The 23,415-nt window shown below is 34.6% G+C and overlaps 1 protein-coding gene across 3 annotated transcripts in view; it reads left to right on the top strand.

Annotated features, from left to right (window-relative positions):
• Positions 1–23,415, top strand: part of LOC131662819 (1,4-alpha-glucan-branching enzyme) — a 588,019-nt gene that overhangs the window by 296,792 nt on the left and 267,812 nt on the right. For all 3 annotated transcript variants that reach the window (XM_058932788.1, XM_058932779.1, XM_058932770.1), the window contains exons 3-4: positions 3,305–3,552; positions 3,624–3,833. In XM_058932788.1, coding sequence (XP_058788771.1) covers positions 3,305–3,552; positions 3,624–3,833 — 458 coding nt within the window. The remainder of the gene's footprint in view (positions 1–3,304; positions 3,553–3,623; positions 3,834–23,415) is intronic.

Consider the following 23,415-nt stretch of genomic DNA (forward strand, 5'->3'; position numbering starts at 1 on the left):
CTAGATAATGATAAGATAAGATTAAATTCGGATGCGGTATGTAAGTTTTCAGACAAACACTGCATCGATATGGAAGGGGACTACACCTTCTGATCTTTACTACTACATGAAGACTGATTTAAAAATCAATACGATGTATTATATAGAGGGCCGGTCACCAAAATAACCTTACCCAATCAAGAAACAATATTTAGTATAAGCATAAACGAAGTATCCTTTGCATAGCTAGAGGAAATATGAGGTTTTCTAACAGAATATTGATGAAAACTGAGCACCCAAGACTTTTTATATACGAGCAATCTTAATTCAACATTTTATACGTTAATAATATTCAGACAAAGCAAGTGATACTTAATTACGATCTATTCACATATTTCTACAGTAAATTCGTCTATGTATAGAAACATTTCAGGTCCGAAATAAAAAGCGTTTATTTAGATATTTTTGAAACAAAAATGTGAATTAGAAAGGCAAGTTCTATATATCTCCCTATCCCTCGCATCAATCTCACTTGACGAATTTGCATACAACATCATAAAAAAATCCGGGTACATAGCTCGGCAGGCAAGGGAATATTATACGCAATATACGCCTACTTAAGTCCAGATACTCCATACAGACGAGACATTTTATCCGACACAAAAAACACATATCTTGCTGAAAACGGAAACAGAAATAAACTGCAACACAATTATTCCCCAGTACTATAAACTGGGAAACCAATGGATAAACCTTACACCAGGACCGAGAAAAACAGTCAATATAGTCTTGACTCTGAAACCAACCACCAAAATAACATGGAAACCAACTGAACTAGAGTCATTAGCGACCAGTGGTATTTATTCGCAAGAAGACCTGCAACAACTACAAGGCAAGGAAAGCATTCAAGGAGGATTGATGTCCGACCTAATAATCACAGAAAAGATACTGACCAATATCGTAGAAAACATATGGAATAAATTCATCATTAAGCTAACAAAATTCCGTTCTATAAGTTCCACCATTATAATGAGTGTCATTATATTCCAATGTGATAAAAGCATTTTCAATATAACAATTAGAGGTTACATATTACATGCTATATACGGATTATCGACATACCTATTAGGAGCCATATTTAGCTCAATCACGCATCTGCTCGTAATGCTAAATAGGCAATTAGCCAGCCAAAATTACAAAGCTTCATTGAAAACTAAAGAATATGAATTGGATGGAATAATAACCGACAAAACAGAAAGCGTAACCCCAAAATCATTACCAACTGTCCCAATTGCATCCAACCAATTACCAAAAATCATACTCCCAGATCCCGCTCCAAATAAAATCTCCATAATTAACAAGCAAAACATTTCACTATTTACATTAGAAATACGCTGATCAAAATTACGAAATTTATGTTAATAAGGATCCTAAAATGAAACTCTACCATACCATAAAATAATGTAATGTGATCCACGTAGCATTACAATTGAATATTAAGACAAATAAAACGTAATCGATTAATTGCTGAATATCTCATATTAATATAAATTTATATTATTAGTTTTGTTTTGTGATTTACGTTGATAATATACCGATATACAACGATCTAGCCACGGTGATGTCGAATCCTTATACGTAAGCTTTTTGCTGAGCACATCAGCATTAAATCGAAACCAAGATAGTCGATTAAACATTTGATGTCATGTCTGTATTGCGAAACACAAATTTCTCGATTTACCAATACCTGAATGAACTCAGCTAAATTTATATATATTAAAAAATCAACGAGCTATCTACAGCGCGATCTTCAGCAATTGACTCGGCCAATTGATCCGCAATAAATAAACCAGGTAAAATTCTATCGCTTGAAATAGATTATAAATAAGTCGTGAAAAATATATATTATAATAATAAGTCTGGACAACTGAGTTCAAGACTTAAGAATCCTATTCCTTTACCTCTCGTTATCAAACGAACTCCGCACCTGTCGCTCACAAACGCCGTCGACGGCGAAGGCAAAGGCGGCGGCAAAGGTTGTTCCTTCGCTTTTTCGCCCTCAGACTCGTCAACCGACACTTGAGCTAACTGCGAGGTACAGAAGGCAACGTCGGTATCATCAGAAGCCGCTTGCCCTGCATCAGAAAACGGGTCGGCAGACCTCAACATCTGGTCTACCTCCATAACTTCGGCCGCTTCCGGAAAATTCTAAAATTGTGTCAAAAAATTCTGAAACAATTCTAGATTACTCTTTTACCAATTCTAAGACATTTTTGTTGTTAAAAAATGTGTTGTAGAATATATTAGTTTTAGTACAAAATATCCTTATGGTTTACTCAACGTGAAACCAACACCATTGGAAAGAGCACTCTCGAAAACATACAGAGCAGTGGTTCCTGAAATTTTTCCGTTTAAATTCATTACGAGATATTAATTAAAACTGAGCTCTCGAAAAACTGTCGTGTGAGTTCTAACGGATTTATTTATCTACCTGTTCTTGATTGGCTCGACTATTTTATCGAGACTACTATGTATAGTCTAAAAAATAGAAGTGTACTACACCTTTGGTCAATAATAATTCAAAGTGGTTTGATCAAGGACCTGTTACAGATTCTTTAAAAATAGTTTTCTCAGTTTTTAAAATGAATTTATCAAGGCAAGTACCAGCAAGATAGACAAAAATGTTCATTCAAGTCAATGAATACTTCTCAAGTCTTTGTCACTGTTGTGATTGATATCTATAGAATAATTTTTTTATTTTGTAATCTTTCGATCGATGTATGCAGGACTCACGCTCCTTCTCTGATGGATAACTAGCTGCACGCTTATCTTTTCTCACTCTGTCTCTCTTATGCTATTCCTTCTATACCCGTATCTTTTCTTATCTCACTTTTTTATTTATATTTTCTTTTTTGATCGAACTTTGGTCTTCATAGTTACTGGTAACCGAAAACTATCATAATTATTGACCGTTGTTGATCAGCTAAAGATAACTAAAACTAGCAATGATTTGTAATGTACAAATATTTTATAAGTTGGTAGAACAGATTATATGTCTGCATGTTTAAAAATCAAATAAAAATCAGTTCTGTTGCTCGAAGTTTGTGTTATTGTATCAAACATTTTGATACCATAAACAATTAAATGTAACGTTACATAATTTATAAGTAATAAAGTTATTTAGTTTTAGAAAAAAATCCTCAAATTTATCTTCAATCGTTAATAACTTGTTAAATAATCAATATTTTAGCTAAAAATTCATAAAATATATGTTGTTATATCCTTGTTATTAACGTTTTTGCTATCATTAATATGTGAAAAATAGACAACTGGGCGAAAACAGAAAATCCTTTTCAAAAGTTAGAATATGGAAAATGGGAATTGTTTATACCGCCAAATAACGATGGAACGTGTCAATTAAAACATTTGTCAGAAATTAAGATCATCATCAAAGATAAAAATGGTCAATACCTTGAAAGATTGAGTCCTTGGGCAACATATGTTACTCAAGCAAATAACCCTTCCAATGATACGTCATACAAACAGAGATTATGGGTTCCAGGACCTGATCAGGTGAGATTGCGAAACATATATTGATGTTTTCTTCTTTATTCTTGAATATTTTCCATTCATATATATTTCAGCTATACATTCCTAAGTATCCAAAACCAAAGAAACCAAGAAGTTTACGTATATATGAATGTCACGTAGGTATTGCAACACAAGAATGTCGTGTTGGAACATATTCGGAATTCACTACAAATATTATACCTCGTATTGTCAAGCAAGGATATAATGCTATTCAACTAATGGCTATAATGGAACACGCTTATTATGCTTCTTTTGGATATCAGGTGTGAAAGAGTTAAATTATACTTGATATATGTTCTATGCAAAATAATATATGGTTCATAAACATGTACAAATAATACATCTAATTTTTACTTCTGAATTTTCTTGGGCCTAATATAAATAAAGTCTATCTTATATCACACGTTCAATTTTAGCTATGATTACATATGCGTCTACAATTGATGGAGATTCACATTCAGCCGGTAGAATTTATTCATATTTTCCGTATCAGCATATGACAGGAAAAGCTGCTATGCTAGAGATTTTCCCGTTGATTATTGTTTCTCGTTATTTGCCCGCGTGTCTTCGTCAAATCAAACGCATGTATGTGAATAGTTTGCCTGTTTGAGGTACGGATTGGCGGAGTAAGCGTTAGTGCCACCGCTGAGTGACTTATTCATCCCTAAAACTGACCGGAGAGGTACACCGTTATTCTGGCGAGCATTCGTGCCCGCCCATAACGGCTGCGCACACCTCCTAGGATGGTGCCTTACCCAATCGTTGTTACAGGCATGATATTGCCGAGCCAAAATTTTGTTTCTTTTATTTTTTTGTTTCATGTTAATGGGCCGGAAATGAATTTGTTCGTCAACGTGATATATTATCCCGACATTCTTTCTTTCTCGTCCCAAACTTACTTGTGCTCGTACATTGCAACCTACACGCCCGACAGGTTACTAAATAGCTGAAATATTTCGCCTCCCATATCTCTGCGTAAATAATTTGTAAATGAAATCACGGGTGAATTTCTATAAAAAAAGACTCTTCGTTTACCAGCTGAAGATTTGATTTTTTAATTTGTGAACTGTAACTAGAATTGCAGGAATCAAGTGTTTAGTAAATAATCTCCATCGTATTTAACTTTTATGTTAGATATATATGCATATGCCTCGGTGAAGAGCTAACTTATGCCCCTTCGCATTTTGTAACAAGAAAGCCGTTGCCGGTTTAAAGTTTGCTCTAGCTGTTATCGATCAACTGTTTGTATGAGTCTGGAGCGCGCAGATACGCTCGAGCTGCAAAGATTTCATTCAAAAACAAAATTACGCACATATAATAATCAGGAGAGATTTAAATATCTTTTCAAGAGATTTCAAATGCACGGCAACTGGTCTCTATACATTCATTGTTGATCTACATATAAAACTTCTGAATTTTGAACAATTTCATTTTCGGTGGGCAAAAACAATTGGTCGGCACTGTACGTGACATTCATGTAGCGTTTTTCGAAAGCACAATGCTCAAAACATTGACTTTCAAAGCATTTAGCAGCATATTTGCTAAACTGTTCCAAATTTTTGTATGTAGGCAAAAGTGAACTAACTCTCAGTCTCATATATGGCGTATAAACTGTTCAGATCCAAAAAGTTTTGTGTATCGTATAGGGTTCACTTTCTAACGATTACCGTCTACTATCCATCGTCTTTCATGTACAACATACCATGAGCCATCTTCCGTGCACCGTATATTGTATGCCATTGTCCGTGTACCGTATACTATCCGCCTCTTCGGTGTATCATTCACCGTGCACAATCTTCCGTGTATTATGTACCGTTCCTAATCTCGAAAATTGCTCAAGAGTATATCTCGAACAATTAAAAACTGTTCTAAAATGTTGCGTTTTATTATAGTATATTATATTATATGTCAAAGTTATTGCTTGTTATATGAAATGCTTTAGTATTCTTTTAAAAATTAAAAATAAATTATTTTCGTACAACGTTGTCTATCTTATCTCGAGTATGAATGAATAACGGCTTTCATTCAAGTTGACATTTAGAAACTAGTTCATATACTTATTTTGTGTTTGATTATTCAATTTCTATAAAATATATCTATCATTATTTATGGAATTCATCAATTCGAATCGATAGTTCCTGAACAAAATTTCAAGTGCTTGAAGATCTGGAAGAGTTGCATTCTTTTTTGAGAAAATAGTCATTATTGATTTGTACAAGTGTTACGTCTTTGGCATTAGCTACCCATTAAACCTAACATTTCAGACGTACCAATATGAAATCTAGTGGGTAACGCTCACTTATGTATTACAAGTATATTTATTCAACTATAGTATCGAAATGCGGACAAAGAGAAAGCAAAGAGATGAATGAAACGAGTGTTACAATACCTGGGATCTTATCGCCGAGATGTCTTGTAAATCAAGTTGAGAAATACGGAAATAGACTAGTATAGTATATTTTTGACCAAGTAATGTTTATTCAGGATTTGACAAAATATTTTAGGAACGTTCTACAGTTGTAGTTACCAAATATATATGAGATCACCAAATTTATGTACGGCTGTAATACGGAAACCTGAGATACAGCTCTTGATACAGTGATTCAAACTCTCACGAACTACTCGCCATGGCACTTGCAAGGTTCTTATAGCTTCTGAATTTCATTATGTTTCGATATTTGCAGTTTTAAGTAGGTCTAGCTTGCTACATCGCATTTTGCATAATTAGATTAGCTTGTCACGTATCTGTTTGTGGCGAGAGTTCATGAGAGTGTAATGATTTTTTGCTGACATATACGAGGTGTGTTCAAAAAATACTCGGAATTTTTAAATTTCGCGGGTCTGGAGAGTCCGATTGTCAAAATTTTTTTTTATTGCGTTGGTATACATGCCCCTGAAGTATGATAAAATTTTCAGCTATATTCACTGTTTACTTTGTTTGCGGTAGTCGCTAAGGTTTGACGTGTTTTTATGAGCTCTGCGATTTTCGTTTTTTAAAAGAAATGGATCAAAGAATTTGTATTAAATTTTGCGTTAAAAATGAAATAAAGTGTAACAAAGTGTGTGAAATGCTACGAAAAGCCTATGGTGAGTCTGCTATGAAAAAAACAAGTGTTTACAAGTGGTATAAGCGTTTCCAAGATGGCCACGAAGACGTTGAAGATGACGAACGCTCCGGTCGACCCAGCACGTCAACAATCGATGAAAATGTGAAAAATGTGGAAAAAATGTTTCTGAATGATCGCCGAATCACAATTAGAGAAGTTGCTGATGAAGTTGGCATATCAATTGGCTCATGTTATAACATTTTTTCAAATGTTTTGGGCATGAAATGGGTGGCAGCAAAATTCATTCCAAAACTGCTGAACTTTGAACAAAAAAAAAATCGCATGAACATCGCTCAGGAGCTGTTAAACGACGTCATCGACAATCCAAGTTTGCTTGAAAGGGTCATAACTGGTGATGAAACATGGGTGTACGGTGATGATGTCGAAACCAAAGCACAATCGTCCACCTGGAAGCATTCAACGTCACCAAGAGCGAAAAAATCACGTCAAGTTCGATCAAATGTGAAGGTTTTGCTTACAGTTTTCTTTGACTACAGGGGCGTGGTGCATCATGAGTTCTTATCACAAGGTCGTACGGTTAATAAGGAGTATTATCTTGAAGTTATGCGACGTTTACGTGAAGCAATCCGAAAAAAACGCCCCGACTTATGGAAAAACAATTCATGGCTTTTGCATCACGATAACGCGTCTACTCATTCGTCGGTACTTGTTCGTAATTTTTTGGCCAAAAACAATACCATAGTCGTGCCCCAACATCCATATTCACCAGATATGGCTCCGTGTGACTTTTTCCTGTTCCCAAAGTTGAAGAGACCCATGAAAGGACGGCGTTTTTCCTCGATTGAAGAAATAAAGGCCGAATCGCTGAGAGTACTCAAGGACATACCAAAAAGTGAATATCAAGAGTGCTTCGAAGAGTGGAAAAAACGCTGGCATAAGTGTATTACAAATATCTTGGGGGGATTACTTTGAAGGGGACCACATTGACGTAAACGTAAAAATAACTATTTTTTTGGAAAAACGATAATTCCGGGTACTTTTTGAATACACCTTGTACAGAATTTGAGTTTTATTAAGAGTTTGAGTATCGAAACTTTATATTGAAGGTTAAGAGATGCCGTAAGATGTAACACGGGAATACTTTTCGATGATCAATTATTATTGTCGTTTGCCATATAGATCGGTTTGCTGCCTTTGTTCTGAGTTCAGAGAATCTAGATGCATAATGGTATATGAGATCTCTAGGCGTTGGCTAGAGCAACCTCGTTAAGTGAGCCGATCGTCGTCCGAGTCTACCAAGCCCGAAATCTTGTTGATTAGAGAGCCACGACAATGACCAAGTCAAAATTCGTCAACCGTTCTGAATTTAGTTAAGACGAAATTAAGTAGTTTACTAGCAAGAAGTGCTCGGAGCAATTATCAAACGTAGAAATTTGCCTGAGTACTCGCATTTATCATAAATAATACCTCGACCTACTTAGTTACCAGCTATATATTTCTGATGCAAACTAGCATTCAGCATCAGCAGCCATGTTATGAGGGTTGCATCGAGGGTGAAAGCGACTTAAGAACAGTATTTAGGAGACTAAAAAGTGCGATGTCTATTTTGTTAAAAGAAAAGCGAGAGAGAGAGAGAGAGAGAGAGAGAGAGAAAACTTATCGAATACTCGTGGGAGAATGAAGAGCATAAATTTAGTAATAGTGAATAACTCGATGCTGATCATATTATTGTCGTATGCTATTTAGATCTGTGGCGTTGCTTCTTATTACTTGATTTGACAGCAACAATTTAAATTATCGATATTTTAAATTATCGATTATTGAACACTGGTTTTCTCAATCGTTGACATAAATTTTGAATATTTTCAAATGGTCGAGAAAAATTCTGAACAATTAATTACACAGCCACACAAAAAAAAAAAAGTGGCAAAACCCACAGACCAGACCATGCAGACTTTATGTTTTTGGGGTCGCTGAGTCCGAATCCGGGGTCAGTTTTGCCCCACCACGTCACAGTCAAGGGCAAATGCAGGTCAAATTTGCAAAAATGGAGAAAATCAATTTTCTCCAGTCTATATATACGTTTTTGGGGTCGCTGAATTCAAATCTGGGGTTACTTTTGTCACACCACCTTGGTAGTGTAGTATTCATCAAAAACAAACAGAAAGTCATGCCATCTAATTTTTTCTGCTATACCTTACGCGTTTCTCATCGAATGAACGGTGCAAAGGTTTTCTTTTACGTTTTTTTGCCGTTTTACAATCTCTTTTCAACATCCAACAGTAGTCAGCCAACATGCATGTATCCCATCTTCCTTGATAACGCTTTTCCATCACTTTCACATCTTGATGGAAACGTTCACCTTGTTCTTCACTATAATCACCACAGTTTTCAGGGAAACTATCCAAATGATTGTGTAGAAAATGTAATTTGTAATTCATGAGACAACCCATCACCCTAAAGCTCTCCACCATTTGAGATACAATTTCTTTGTAATTGGGGCTTCTACGATTACCCAAAAAGTTTGCGGTAACGTCCTTGAAGCTAAGCCAAGCAGTTTGTTCGATGCTGGTCATGGAACTAATAAACTTATCATCAGCCATCATTTTTCTAATCTCTGGACCATCAAAGATACCTTCTTTTAATTTCGCTTCCGATTTACTTGGAAATTTGCTTTCCAAGTACTTGAAGCTCTGAGCATCTTTATCTAAAGCCTTGACGAATTGTTTCATGATACCAAGTTTTATGTGCAATGGTGGAATGAGAACTTTTTTAGGGTCAACCAATGGGGTAGCTTTAACGTTGTGTTCTCCAACAGTTAGAGATTTTCTCTCAGGCCATTTATGATCAGTATAGTGCTTTGCTCGATCTCGACTATCCCATAAGCACAAGAAACATGGCGTCTTCGTAAAACCAGACTGCTGTCCTAACAATATTCCTGAAACTTTCAAATCACCACAAATACGCCATTGATCCTTGTCATATTTAATTTTTTGCAGTATAATTTTGAGATTACCGTATATTTCCTTCATTGTGGTGGAGTGCGCTATAGAAACTGAGGCATAATAGTTGCTATTGTGCAGTAATACAGCTTTCAAACTTCTGTTTGATGAATCTATGAACAATCTCCATTCTTCGTCTTTATACACATTAGGTTTAATTTCATTCATTAAACCTTTTACGTCTTTGCAATATACTATTTTATCACCATCACGATTCATATCTTCAAAGTATGGTTCGAAACTTTTGCTTCTTTTTCTGTAAAAAGATACTCTAGTAGAACTTGCCAACTGATTCATGCCTTTCAAAGCTGAAGCTAAATGTTCTGCTCCATCTTTAGGTAAGTTAAGCTCTCTAACTAGGTCGTTTAGTTTATCTTGAGACCATAATTTTACGCTTTTGTCTTTCGGGCCCGCTGGAAGGAAAATATCATCATCTTCATCATCATCATCAGTTTTCCATCAATATCACTTTCATAGGATTCATCTTCCAAATCATCACCTACATCATTGGTAGCATTGCCATTATTGTCATCACTTATGTCGTCACAATCTTCGTCATTATGATCTCCATCATTCGTATCCGATTCAATGGATAACTTCTCAAGCACATAAAGCTCTTCATTGGTACTCGATTTTTCAACAGCTTTTTTTACAGAAGTGACTTTAGCGTAATTCACTTTTGTTTTTGATTTACTATTCAATCCTGAAACTTCAGTATTGCAGAAGTAGCAATCTTCGCTTCCATCTGGTTGATACCATTCCATTGGGCTAATAAATATGACATCATCACGTTTTTTTGTCTTTTCCCATTTACAAAGCATTTTACGACATCGTTCGCAGATGCTACCTGGAGTCCACTCTTTTATAATATCATCCGTCTCTAATTGAAAACATGATTTGTGAATTTTTCTGAGGCGTCCATTAAAATCACGACGAAATTTTTTAGGAGTATATACTCCACAGACGAAACAAAAAAGATCACGATTTTTTTTGCAATTATGACGAGAAGTAGAAGGTAAATGTTCCATGATTGACAGTATAACCCCGCACATTAGGGATCCTGGTCCGATCGCAGGTGAGTCCGCTGTCCCGGAGGTGATAACTCTTATACCTCTCCGGGGCTAAGTATAAGAGCTTTCCGACTTTGACGAGGACAGTGTCAACTCGTCGTCAGACACACTACAGCTTCATCCTCACACCCTAACGCCCCCTGCAAGGCAGTGCGCTTACACTGGCATCGTTACCTCGACAAACTAATGAGCGGATCATCCCACACATCCCTATTTAGGGCAGTGTCACCGTCACAGTTTTTGTCGAGGCAGCAGGTTAAGGCAACTTTGAAGAAAAAATTCATATTTGAATTCTTCTCATTCATATCACCATACATTTATACAATTAGCAAATACATGCTGGTTTTCTAAAAAGTTCTCTACTCATGATACAGAAAACTCTAATGCATTTAGGAAATTGCTGAACGTACGATTTCACAAATATGAAAGAAATAAATATGATTTTTAACTTTTTGGGGGGTAGCAGAAGCCCAAATTATGAAGTATCTGAAATTGTTGAGAACATAACGCCGAAGTAAGTGGCGGCAATGATGAGGATAGAAGTGATGACTCGGATGATGATTCAAGGTTGAATTCTACGAAAGTGATAACGATGGAGAAACTAAAGAAGACGATGAAAGATATGAATCAGTTGGCAAGTTCTACTAGAGTATCTTTTTACAGAAAAAGAAGCAAAAGTTTCGAACCATACTTTGAAGATATGAATCGTGATGGTGATAAAATAGTATATTGTAAAGACGTAAAAGGTTTAATGAATGAAATTAAACCTAATGTGTATAAAGACGAAGAATGGAGATTGTTCATAGATTCATCAAACAGAAGTTTGAAAGCTGTATTACTGCACAATAGCAACTATTATGCCTCAGTTCCTATAGCGCACTCCACCACAATGAAGGAAACATACGGTAATCTCAAAATTATACTGCAAAAAATTAAATATGACAAGGATCAATGGCGTATTTGTGGTGATTGGAAAGTTTCAGGAATATTGTTAGGACAGCAGTCTGGTTTTACGAAGACGCCATGTTTCTTGTGCTTATGGGATAGTCGAGATTGAGCAAAGCACTATACTGATCATAAATGGCCTGAGAGAAAATCTCTAACTGTTGGAGAACACAACGTTAAAGCTACCCCATTGGTTGACCCTAAAAAAGTTCTCATTCCACCATTGCACATAAAACTTGGTATCATGAAACAATTCGTCAAGGCTTTAGATAAAGATGCTCAGAGCTTCAAGTACTTGGAAAGCAAATTTCCAAGTAAATCGGATGCGAAATTAAAAGAAGGTATCTTTGATGGTCCAGAGATTAGAAAAATGATGGCTGATGATAAGTTTATTAGTTCCATGACCAGCATCGAACAAACTGCATGGCTTAGCTTCAAGGACGTTACCGCAAACTTTTTGGGTAATCGTAGAAGCTCCAATTACAAAGAAATTGTATCTCAAATGGTGGAGAGCTTTAGGGTGATGGGTTGTCTCATGAATTACAAATTACATTTTCTACACAATCATTTGGATTGTTTCCCTGAAAACTGTGGTGATTATAGTGAAGAACAAGGTGAACGTTTCCATCAAGATGTGAAAGTGATGGAAAAGCGTTATCAAGGAAGATGGGATACATGCATGTTGGCTGACTACTGTTGGATGTTGAAAAGAGATTGTAAAACGGCAAAAAAACGTAAAAGAAAACCTTTGCACCGTTCATTCGATGAGAAACGCGTAAGGTATAGCAGAAAAAATTAGATGGCATGACTTTCTGTTTGTTTTTGATGAATACTACACTACCAAGGTGGTGTGACAAAAGTAACCCCAGATTTGAATTCAGCGACCCCAAAAACGTATATATAGACTGGAGAAAATTGATTTTCTCCATTTTTGCAAATTTGACCTGCATTTGCCCTTGACTGTGACGTGGTGGGGCAAAACTGACCCCGGATTCGGACTCAGCGACCCCAAAAACATAAAGTCTGCATGGTCTGGTCTGTGGGTTTTGCCACTTTTTTTTTTTGTGTGGCTGTGTTATCGTTCCAGGCTCCTCGGCATTGTTGGCCTCCGAGTTCCATATAACTTGTATACATCATAACTCAAATTGTGTCATCCGAAAAATAATTTTTTCAAATGAAATATCTCAATACTTATCTTAAAACTAAAGAGCCCCACCCGGTAAGCATATCAAAAATGCCCTTGAGGATACTGAAATTAAAAAAAGATGTAGATGTTAAAAAATATGAACCAAATGTTGCATGTGAATTACTAGGAATTACGAATGATGCTTGAGTAAATTTAGTGCAATACTATGAAAACAATAATTTGATAGAAGTATTTGACAATGGTAAGATTTGCAAAACTTGTTTGGAAAAACTTAAAAAAAATTCTATACCCCCTACGTGTCTTTTAAATAATCTTTACTTCAAATCTATTCCTGACGAATTGAAATGTTTGAACATGTATGAAAAGATTTTAATTCAGCGTGCAAAAGCATTTCAAGTTATCCAGAAAAAAACCACCGTTATGAAAAAAAATTTACCTCATTACGCTCGCCATGACAAACTCGTTGGGAAAGTTTTTCATTTGCCTCTACCTTTAGATGAAACGTTACGAAAATTGTGTAAAGAAACCGATCCATTGAACACTGCTCATGAGTTATATATATTGGTTAGAAGTATTCCAACTAAAGGTAACATTATTTGGGAAGAATATGTAAATGTAAAAAGACTATGGGATGCTTTGAAATGGCTTAAAGAAAATAATAAACTGTATTCAAAAATTAATCTTCCTGCTAATCCAGAAGATTTAATGAATGAACTCAAAGATACAGATTTAGAATATGTTGAAGAAGATTCTGTTAACAAAGTAGACCAAGGCAGTTGCAAGGAAGCTGCAGGTATTACTAAAATGCCTGAGCCAGAAGCTTTATTGACAGCAAAATCGCAATCGGACCCATTTTACGATGAATATACAATAAATGCTTTGCATGTTAAAAAACCAAATGAGTCAGATACAAAATTATATCAAATGAAAAAAGTTTATGAAACTCCTTTAGCTTACAATGAGATGGACTTAGATTTGAAATGTTTTCCAGACATTTATCCCTATGGTGAATGTGGCCAACGTGTTCCGAGAGATATAAAATTAAGAGATTCTGATTTTATTAAACATATATTAACATCTAAACATTCACAATTTAGAGAAAGCAAACAATTACTTTTTTATTATCTACATGATAGCAATATGAGAAATCTCAACGCAGGAATTTATCACATGTTACATGTGTTGGATACACGTTACAAATACACAGCAGGAAGTTTCAAGAAACAATTGGATGACAATGTTTTAGAATCAAATCTTTACTCTATATTTTCTCGCTTGAGAGGAACTGAAGCATACTGGCGAAGACCGAGAAGAGAACTGAATTGTATGGCGCAGGAATATGGTCCAGTAACATTTTTCGTAACGTTAAGTCCAGCAGAATGGAACTGGCCTGATTTAGCTGAATTCATACGAAATTATCAATCGTTGGATGATGATTCTAGATCTAATAGTCAACTCATTGTGGACTATCCTGTGCCAGCTGCAATTTATATCGAACAAAAATTTAAAGCTATGATGGCTTATTTGCTTTCTGACGCAAAACCTATAGGAAAAATTGAGCACTACTATTATGTTCGTGAGTATCAAGGCCGAGGATTACCTCATTTTCATTATATTTTCTGGATAAAAGATGCTCCAGTATGTGGCATATCTTCGAATGAAGATATAAAGAAATTTATAATGCAACACATTACATGTCGTATACCCAATAAATATACATCTCCAGATATGCATCGTAGAGTTATGGAATATCAACAACATAAACATAATGACTACTGTATGCGTAAAACTAAAACACGAAGTGGTTTTATGAGTACTTGCCGTTTCGAATTTCCGCGAAAGATAACAAAAGAGTTTATTTTACGTGCTGTTATCATGGCTATAACAAATCGTAGAAAGTTGAAGAATAATAGTAGGCTTTATGATCTGCCTCGAGATTTCAATGAACGATTTACAAATGATTATATGCCTGATATATCAGTTTTATGGGAAGGAAATACTGATGCTCAATTTATTGGTGAAACAATATTTCTTTTGACATATTACATTACGTGTTATGGGACAAAAGGTGAAAAAAGTAATATTGATCTTACTGATATAGCATTGAATAGATCTCTTGCTAGTAGACTTTGGACCGTAGGTCTACGCGGACTTACTCACAGAGAATGTGGAGCTATCGAAGCTGCTGATACTTTATTAGGTCATCCACTTCATGAAACTGATCCAAATACTACTTTTCTATAGGTTGATGTTGGTTTTGAGAAAAAGAGAAAATTAAAACGAAAAGATGAGTTGGAGTTATTGCCTGAAGATTCAACTGACATTTTTTGTGATAATTTAGTAGATACGTACTATCCAAAGCGCCCTAAAGAGTTAGAAACTATCTGTTTATATGATTTTTCTAGATTTTTTGATATATGGAAAAAAAAGCCAATTCGCAAAGCTGAATATTATAAAATGGATGAAAATTTATATTGTAGAAAAAGAAAACAAGCACGCTTAATTCTTCATATGAAATACAATCCTCAAACACAACCTGAACCCTATTATTTTTCTATACTAATATTATTTAAACCATGGAGAAAAACTGAGGAACTAAAAGGAAAACAAGACACATATCATAATGCTTTTATTGAAATAAAGGATGAATTATCTGCAGCACTTAAATATCATGATAAAGTACAGATGATTCAAAGTGCCATGGATGAAGCTAATAAATTAATTGAGCAACAAGAATTAGCAAAGACGTTGACCCAAACATCAGAACATCTGGAAAATGCTGATCCTCTTGATGCATTACAAGTTATAAAAGATGTTCAAGATTTAATTGAAAAGGTCTGTGAAAAAAAAGACGATATTGACATAGATCAATCTATCAAAAATTTCAATACTGATCAATTGAGAATATTTAATACAATTACGTCTGAAATATCATCTGGAAATAAAGTAATAAGAATGTTTGTTAGCGGATTTGGAGGTACTGGTAAAAGTTACCTAATTGAAAACTTGGTTTTATGGAACAAACTAAAGAGAAACAAAAACACCGCTGTTGCTGCTCCAACTGGTATTGCAGCATTTAATATCCAGGGACTAACAATCCACAGATTATTACAATTACCTGTAGAGCAAGGAGGCACGGCAAAATATAAACCTTTATCCGATAATGCGTTGAAAAGATTACGACAAAGTTTAAAGGATGTTGACTTTATTATCATTGATGAAATTTCGATGATATCAAATATAACCCTTATGTATATTCACTTACGTCTGGCAGAGATTTTTTTTACATCGGACAAAGAAGACGGTTGGTTTGGTAAAATAAATATTGTAGTATTTGGTGATTTATTGCAACTACCACCTGTGCGAGAAGATTTTGCTTTCATTGCACTAACAAGATCGCAAATTGAAAAATATATTAAAGGCATGTTGTCATTTAATTTATGGACTTTGTTCGAATATGAGGAATTGACTATAAATATGAGACAGAAACATGATAAAGTTTACTCAGAAATTTTAGATAAATTGAGATTGGGTTATTTAGCCAACTCTGATATAGAAACATTGCAACAGAGAAAAATTCCTTTTTCCAATGATACTCCTTCAATTTCTCTTCATGAACTGTGCGAATATTTGAATAATTTGTCGAATAATACAGTTTGTTTGATGCCGACTAAAGATATGTGTTCAATACTTAATAATACCATGTTGGAAAAGCTGGAGGCAGAAGAGATAAAGTTAATTGCCAATGATTGTTACAAATGCCCCAAAAGATTAGAAAAAAAGGTTTTGAAAATTTTAAATCAAGACGATGACAACGCATGCGGTATTTCTCGAGTGATCACAATAAAAATAGGCTGCAAAATTATGATACGAAGGAATATCGATGTGTCTATCGGATTAGTTAATGGAACTATAGCAACAGTTATTGCAGTGAGCAAAGGAAAAACAGGTATAGATAGCGTTACCATTAAACTTCAATCGAATCAAGAGTATTCTATCAAACGATTAGAATATCAATTCCAAATAATGGATCAAGTATTCATTACTAGAGAACAATTTCCTTTTTGTCTCAGTTATGCTATCACTATTCATAAAAGTCAAGGTTTAAGTTTAGAAAATGCTGTTGTAGAAGCAGGAAATAAAATTTTTAGTTGTGGTCAAACATATGTAGCTTTATCCAGGATTACTAAATTAGAAGGTTTACATTTAATTAATTTCGATCCTTCTAGTATCAAAGCTAACGAGTCAGCTATAAGAGAATATAATAGATTGAGAAAAGAACATCGCCCAGATCTTGATACTTATAATATACCAGACACGGATCCATATAAAAATAACAAGATATTTGACAGTGTATGGTCTGTTTCGTGTCATGCACTGCAGGTTCAAGCCGATAATCGTAATAATATTCTTGAACGTCCATTGACTGACTTTATCCAACCATTAAAAGATAAAAATAGCTTATCGTATGCAAAATCATGTATACAAAGTCTTTTTCACTGTCAACTTATCAGAAAATGTTTGCTTGAATGTAAGCAGCAAGACATCCTTTTACAAATATTTAACAAATATATATCAAAAACATCAGTTGATTTGGTTCCACTTGCAAATTATCTGAACACTGAATATTTACTACTTATTCAAAAAGATGCTGCAGATTATTTATTAGATATTTGCACAAAATTTGAAATAATACGCAAACTTACTGAGCATGAACTAACAATTGGAATTAGATGCCCGGGATGTGATTTTAGACCTGATCCTATTATAAAATCAAATTGTATTTTAACCTTGTATTTAAACTCCCAAATTAATGGCGCTTATACATTGCAACAAATTATTGATGAGAATATTAATGTATGGCGTGATGTTCGAGAACATTGTGACAATACAGTGCCGCTCACGCACTTTTACCCCCCCACGGGCAAAATCAGTCTAACTTCAAAGTTTTATATCTCTGGTAGAAATTAACGTACAGAGACGCGCGTGAGTGCGTTTGAAAGGTCTTTCGGAGAGCTTTCAAATGATATGATTCACGGTTGCCATCGATTGTTTTTTTAAATTTTGCAACATTTATGCAAAATTGAAAATTCTGAAATTTTTTTATTATTTTTGACAATTAGCCAATTTTGGAAAAAAAATCGTACGAAAATTTGAAGTACACCATTTTTTAGCTATTACCAAGCCCTATCTGAATCACTCATCAAAAATTTATTTTCGTCAAATATGACGCGCGCACGGGCATTTTTTCCTGGAAGTGACAGTTTTTTTCAACATTTTTTATCTCCGTCAAATTGTAACAATCGAAAAAAATTTATAGGAGAAAAAATGTTTGTTGTTTCACGTAGAATACTGCAATAATTTTTTTTTTGGTTTTTCGAAAAATTTTTTTTTTCGGTTTAAATTATTTTTCAAGATCGAAAAAAAAAAGAGTTTTTTTTTTATGTAATTTACGATACTTGTTATGTAGTATTATTGAATGGGTGGAAAAAAATTTTTTTTTGTGGTTTCTCATCTTTTTAGCGTACCGACTGTGAGAAAAAAAAATTGAAAAAAACCGAAAAAAAAAATTTTTCGAAAAACCAAAAAAAAAATTATTGCAGTATTCTACGTGAAAAAACAAACATTTTTGCTCCTATAAATTTTTTTCGATTGTTACAATTTGATGGAGATAAAAAATGTTGAAAAAAACTGTCACTTCGAGGAAAAAATGCCCGTGCGCGCGTCATATTTGACGAAAATAAATTTTTGATGAGTGATTCAGATAGGGCTTGGTAATAGCTAAAAAATGGTGTACTTCAAATTTTCGTACTATTTTTTTTCCAAAATTGGCTAATTGTCAAAAATAATAAAAAAGTTTCAGAATTTTCAATTTTGCATAATTGTTGCAAAATTTAAAAAAACAATCGATGGCAACCGTGAGTCATATCATTTGAAAGCTCTCCGAAAGACCTTTCAAACGCATCCACGCGCGTCTCTGTACGTTAATTTCTACCAGAGATATAAAACTTTGAAGTTAGACTGATTTTGCCCGTGGGGGGGTAAAAGTGCGTAAGCGGTACTGTATATTTAAACATTTCAACCATTAATAACATAATTTCTTTACATTCATGTTGTAGTTCTTTAATGAGTGAAATTGTTTTATGGAAATTAGCGGCTTAATCATTGTCTATTATGTTCGGGTTCTGTTTTAACAGTTGCACGCATCTTTTAATATAGTCAGTTTTCGAGTTTACTGATTTAATTTGTTCATGTAGACCATTGTCAAAGTAATAAGTGTTCGGTTCATTGCCCACAATATAAGATAGATCGTTTATACGCATGTTAGTTGCTCTTTCTATAACTTTTTTTGTGCTACTCAATGCGTAACTGTTTTGAAAAGATAAATCTTTTCTTCCCCCTTAATTTTATCAACATGCAAAATGTTGACAAAACATGATTAATATCCCGCAGATCATCCATAACATGCTGTATAATCGAACTTGCTTCTTATGTTGGATACATTATCTTCTATGAAGATGTTATTTAAAGTAGTTACTTGATTAGTAAGTACCTCGTTCTAAATGAAAATGTGTTGCATGTCAATGGTTGTTAGTAAACTCCAATTTTCACACGTAAAGGCTTTACGTTCAAATATATGAAACGCAATCCCTGGATTGTCTTCAATCAGATGTACGACGGGATTTTCTTCTCGTCCCTTAACTGCCATAAATCCGAGAGGAAAATACAGTCAGATTGCTGTTTTTTCATCTTGTCTTTTTTTTTTGTGTGTGTTCTGCAAACTGCAATTCGATATAGGTTACAATTACACAGGCCAACAAGGCTTCAGGACCAGAGACCAGACATAGTACATCTGAAGGATTTTAGTGCGCTGAATCCAAATCCGAGCTCAGAATTGTGCCAGCACATCAGGATTTTGAGATATCCTAACCTAAAAGTGCGAAAATCACGTTTTTTTGGTTATATTCGGTACCTTATAACATTGTGAATATATTTTTTCATGCAAAACTGACAACGGCATCTGAAAGAGCAACTCTTGACCGACAAAATGCATTACCGATTTTTTTATGTCTTTTTCCAGCAGAGATACCGTCAATTGAAATGTGCCATTTATCAATTGATTTATACTGGAGTATGAAAAATCGTGATTCTTTTTGCAATCTTTAGTAGTAGGAAAAACTTATACTAGCATATAAAGGTCTACCATTGTACTAATTTACGGCGAATCTAGCTGAATTTGTTAGATGCACTCTAAAATGGCGTCAGGATTTTGAGATATCCTAACCTAAAAGTGCGAAAATCAAGTTTTTTTGGCTATATACGGTACCTTATAACATTGAGAATAATTTTTTTCGTGCAAAATTGATAACGGCATCTAAAAAGCAATTCTTATCGTACAATAACACTAACAATTTTAGTTTATGTCTTCTTTTATCGTCAATTGAAATGTACTACTTATCAATTGGTTTATACGGCAACGTAATGAATTTCGACTATTATAACTCAAATACCTGATCTTGGAGCATTGTAACCTGCGGGGCAATAAATCTTGCCCACTCAACCCTAAATCCCTTAACCCCCGAGCCCTGTGACCTTCGATGCAATAATCCCCGTCCCCTTAACCCCAAATATTTTATACTATTTCCATGGTTTTAGGGGTCACTGATTACGACTTTGATGTCAGATTTGTGAATTTTGATTTATTTAAACAATTTATTTAAACAAATGTTGCAAGACTCAATGTTTTTGCAAGTTTTTGCACATACTTTTGCTGAATTTTGAGGTCGCTGGTTATGAATCTGATATTAGATTTACAAAATGTGTTTTATTTAACCCACTTGTTTAAACAAATTTCTGAAAATTGAATATTTTTGCAAGTTGCACCTCATTTCTATGGTGTTAGGGGTCACTGATTACGAGTTTGATGTTAGATTTGTGAATTTAGATTTATTTAAACAATTTATTTAAACAAATGTTGCAAGACTCAATATTCTTGCAAGTTGCACGTACTTTTGCTGATTTTTGAGGTCTCTGGTTATGAATCTGATATCAGATTTGCAAAATGTATTTTATTTAAAAAATTTCTTTAAACAAATTCCTGTATAATAGAATATTTTTGCAAGCTGCATCACATCTACATGGTTTTGGGGATTACTAGTCACGAGTTCGATGTCAGATTTGTACATTTAAATTTATTTAAACAAATTATTTAAATTTTTAATTCTAATATTTGTCTGTCTGTCACAAGCCGACAAACTTCAGAACCAAAAACTATACATAACGCACCCGAAGAATTTCGATGCGCTAAATCCAAATCCCAGCTTAGAATTGCGCCAGCACGTCAGTATTCCGAGATATTCTAGAAGGCTATAATCTGCGTGGCCATAACCCTAAATCCGTTAACCCAAAAACCCCCGACCCCTTAACCTTTAACTGCCCCCTTAACCTTAAATCCGTTAACCCTGTAGCCCTGAAACCTGTGATGTTATAACCATCGATGCCGTTACGCAAATCCCTTAATGCCTGAGCCCAGTAATTTGCGCCACAAGGAATCTAGGGCTATTGTATCGCAGGTTACAGGATTCCGAGGTGAAGAAATTCGGGGTTAAGTTGGCAGGTTTTATTGTCGCGCTTGTTATAACCTTCTTGGGTTAAAATATTAGGGGTTAAGGAGACGGGGATTATTGCATCGGAGGTCACAGGGCTCGGGGGTTAAGGGATTTAGGGTTAAGTGGGTAAGATTTATTGCCCCGCAGGTTACAATGCTCCAAGATCAGGTATTTGAGTTATAATAGTCGAAATTCATTGCGTTGCCGTATAAACCAATTGATAAGTAGTACATTTCAATTGACGATAAAAGAAGACATAAACTAAAATTGTTAGTGTTATTGTACGATAAGAATTGCTTTTTAGATGCCGTTGTCAATTTTGCACGAAAAAAATTATTCTCAATGTTATAAGGTACCGCATATAGCCAAAAAAACTTGATTTTCGCACTTTTAGGTTAGGATATCTCAAAATCCTGACGTGCTGGCGCAATTCTGAGCTCGGATTTGGCTTCAGCGCATCAAAATCCTTCGATTATATTATGTCTGGTCTCTGGTTCTGAACCTTTGTCAAATTTTGTTGGCCTGTGTTATTATTGGATAAATTATATAATTTTTTTTATATAAGCTTATAAGACCATTAACGTCAAATACACTATTGTTAATCCATGCTTGGGTTAGGTCGTGTATTATCGTTATTACAATTTTTTTTTATAACACTCTTTTACAAATGTTATCTAATGAATCAAATACATTATGTGATTAAAAAGAAGATCTTTGAATGTTTTGATATTGATTAGCTGCTAAATCTGTTGCGTTTGCAATATTTTTTAATTCATTTAGATTGTTGCTAATTTGTTCAGCGTGTGCAACTGCCTGCTGTAATGAATTATAAAATTTGTATTGACACGTGTATCTTTTTATGCCTTTGTTTAGGTATTCAACAAAACACATCGTTGCTAATTGTTTTCTTTCTTCCATAGTGTCTGTTCCTTCATCTAACTGTAATTGAGCTAATCGGCCTGCAATCTTGTATGATTTTAATAAGTTTATGGCTCTTTTTCCAAATTTATGAGTTCATTCGTTATTTCTTTGAGCCATACATATTAATTTTGTCTTTATACAAATTAGATTTTCTAGTACTTTGATTTTTTCTGAATCATTCATGATGACAAATCTAATTTTGATACCAATTATTTTTTATTCGTCCCTATCTGAAGGAGCTCGTTTATTCCTTGGAGGAATTGACCGAATGCAAGGCTCTTGTAATACGGGATACAGTCGAGTATCTATTAATTTGTTTTCTACCTGTTGTATGTTGGGTTTAAAGGTACATTCGATTACTTTCGCTTTCAATGCTGGTGCGTCCGAGGAACTTGGAGCAGATGGGGAATTTGGTGGGGCGTTTATATAACTGGTGTTGACCACTGTTACTCGATCGATTTTATTTTGATTCTTATCTTGTTCCCGTTCTTAGTAGGAGTCCTAGCTAAATAGACAAGTAAATTTGTAAGTAAATTTCACACTGCACCTATTATTTTGATAGACCATCCGAAAAGCGAATAGAGTGCGTATCCATGAATGATTGTATCGAGTATAAATTTAGTCACGCGAAAAAGCATAATTACGGAAATAATGCCTACGCTTACCGAACCAAAACTCATAAATCTTCTCCATAACTTCGACCATGTGGATTCGTCTAATTTTTCTAGCGCTTTTTCATCGAGCATATCATAGAATGATAATTCTGCTCCGGAACGTCCGTTCAAAGATACACTTTTTGCTACTTTATTCAAAATCGCGGCTTGTTCGTTTGGAAACATGATGTAGCTTTTTAATTTTTCAATATCTGACAAACTATAAATTTCGCTGTTAGTTATATCAATGGGTGCTAGATATTTCCATGTTTGTTTTGTCTGAGGCTTTAAAACTCCTGGTCCGTCTCCAAAATAGGTCGGTCGTGGTAACATCTTAAACCATCCACTTCCCACCTTAAATATTACTGTCTCATCACAGGCTGTTTCTGTACCGAAAAATTTCAATATCTGCGTGCAAGGTGTCATAAAC

This window comes from Phymastichus coffea, unplaced genomic scaffold (genome assembly GCF_024137745.1).
Source record: "Phymastichus coffea isolate CEN01 unplaced genomic scaffold, Cenicafe_Pcof_1.1 PCOF00001, whole genome shotgun sequence".
In the NCBI taxonomy this organism is placed as follows: Eukaryota; Metazoa; Arthropoda; class Insecta; order Hymenoptera; family Eulophidae; genus Phymastichus; species Phymastichus coffea.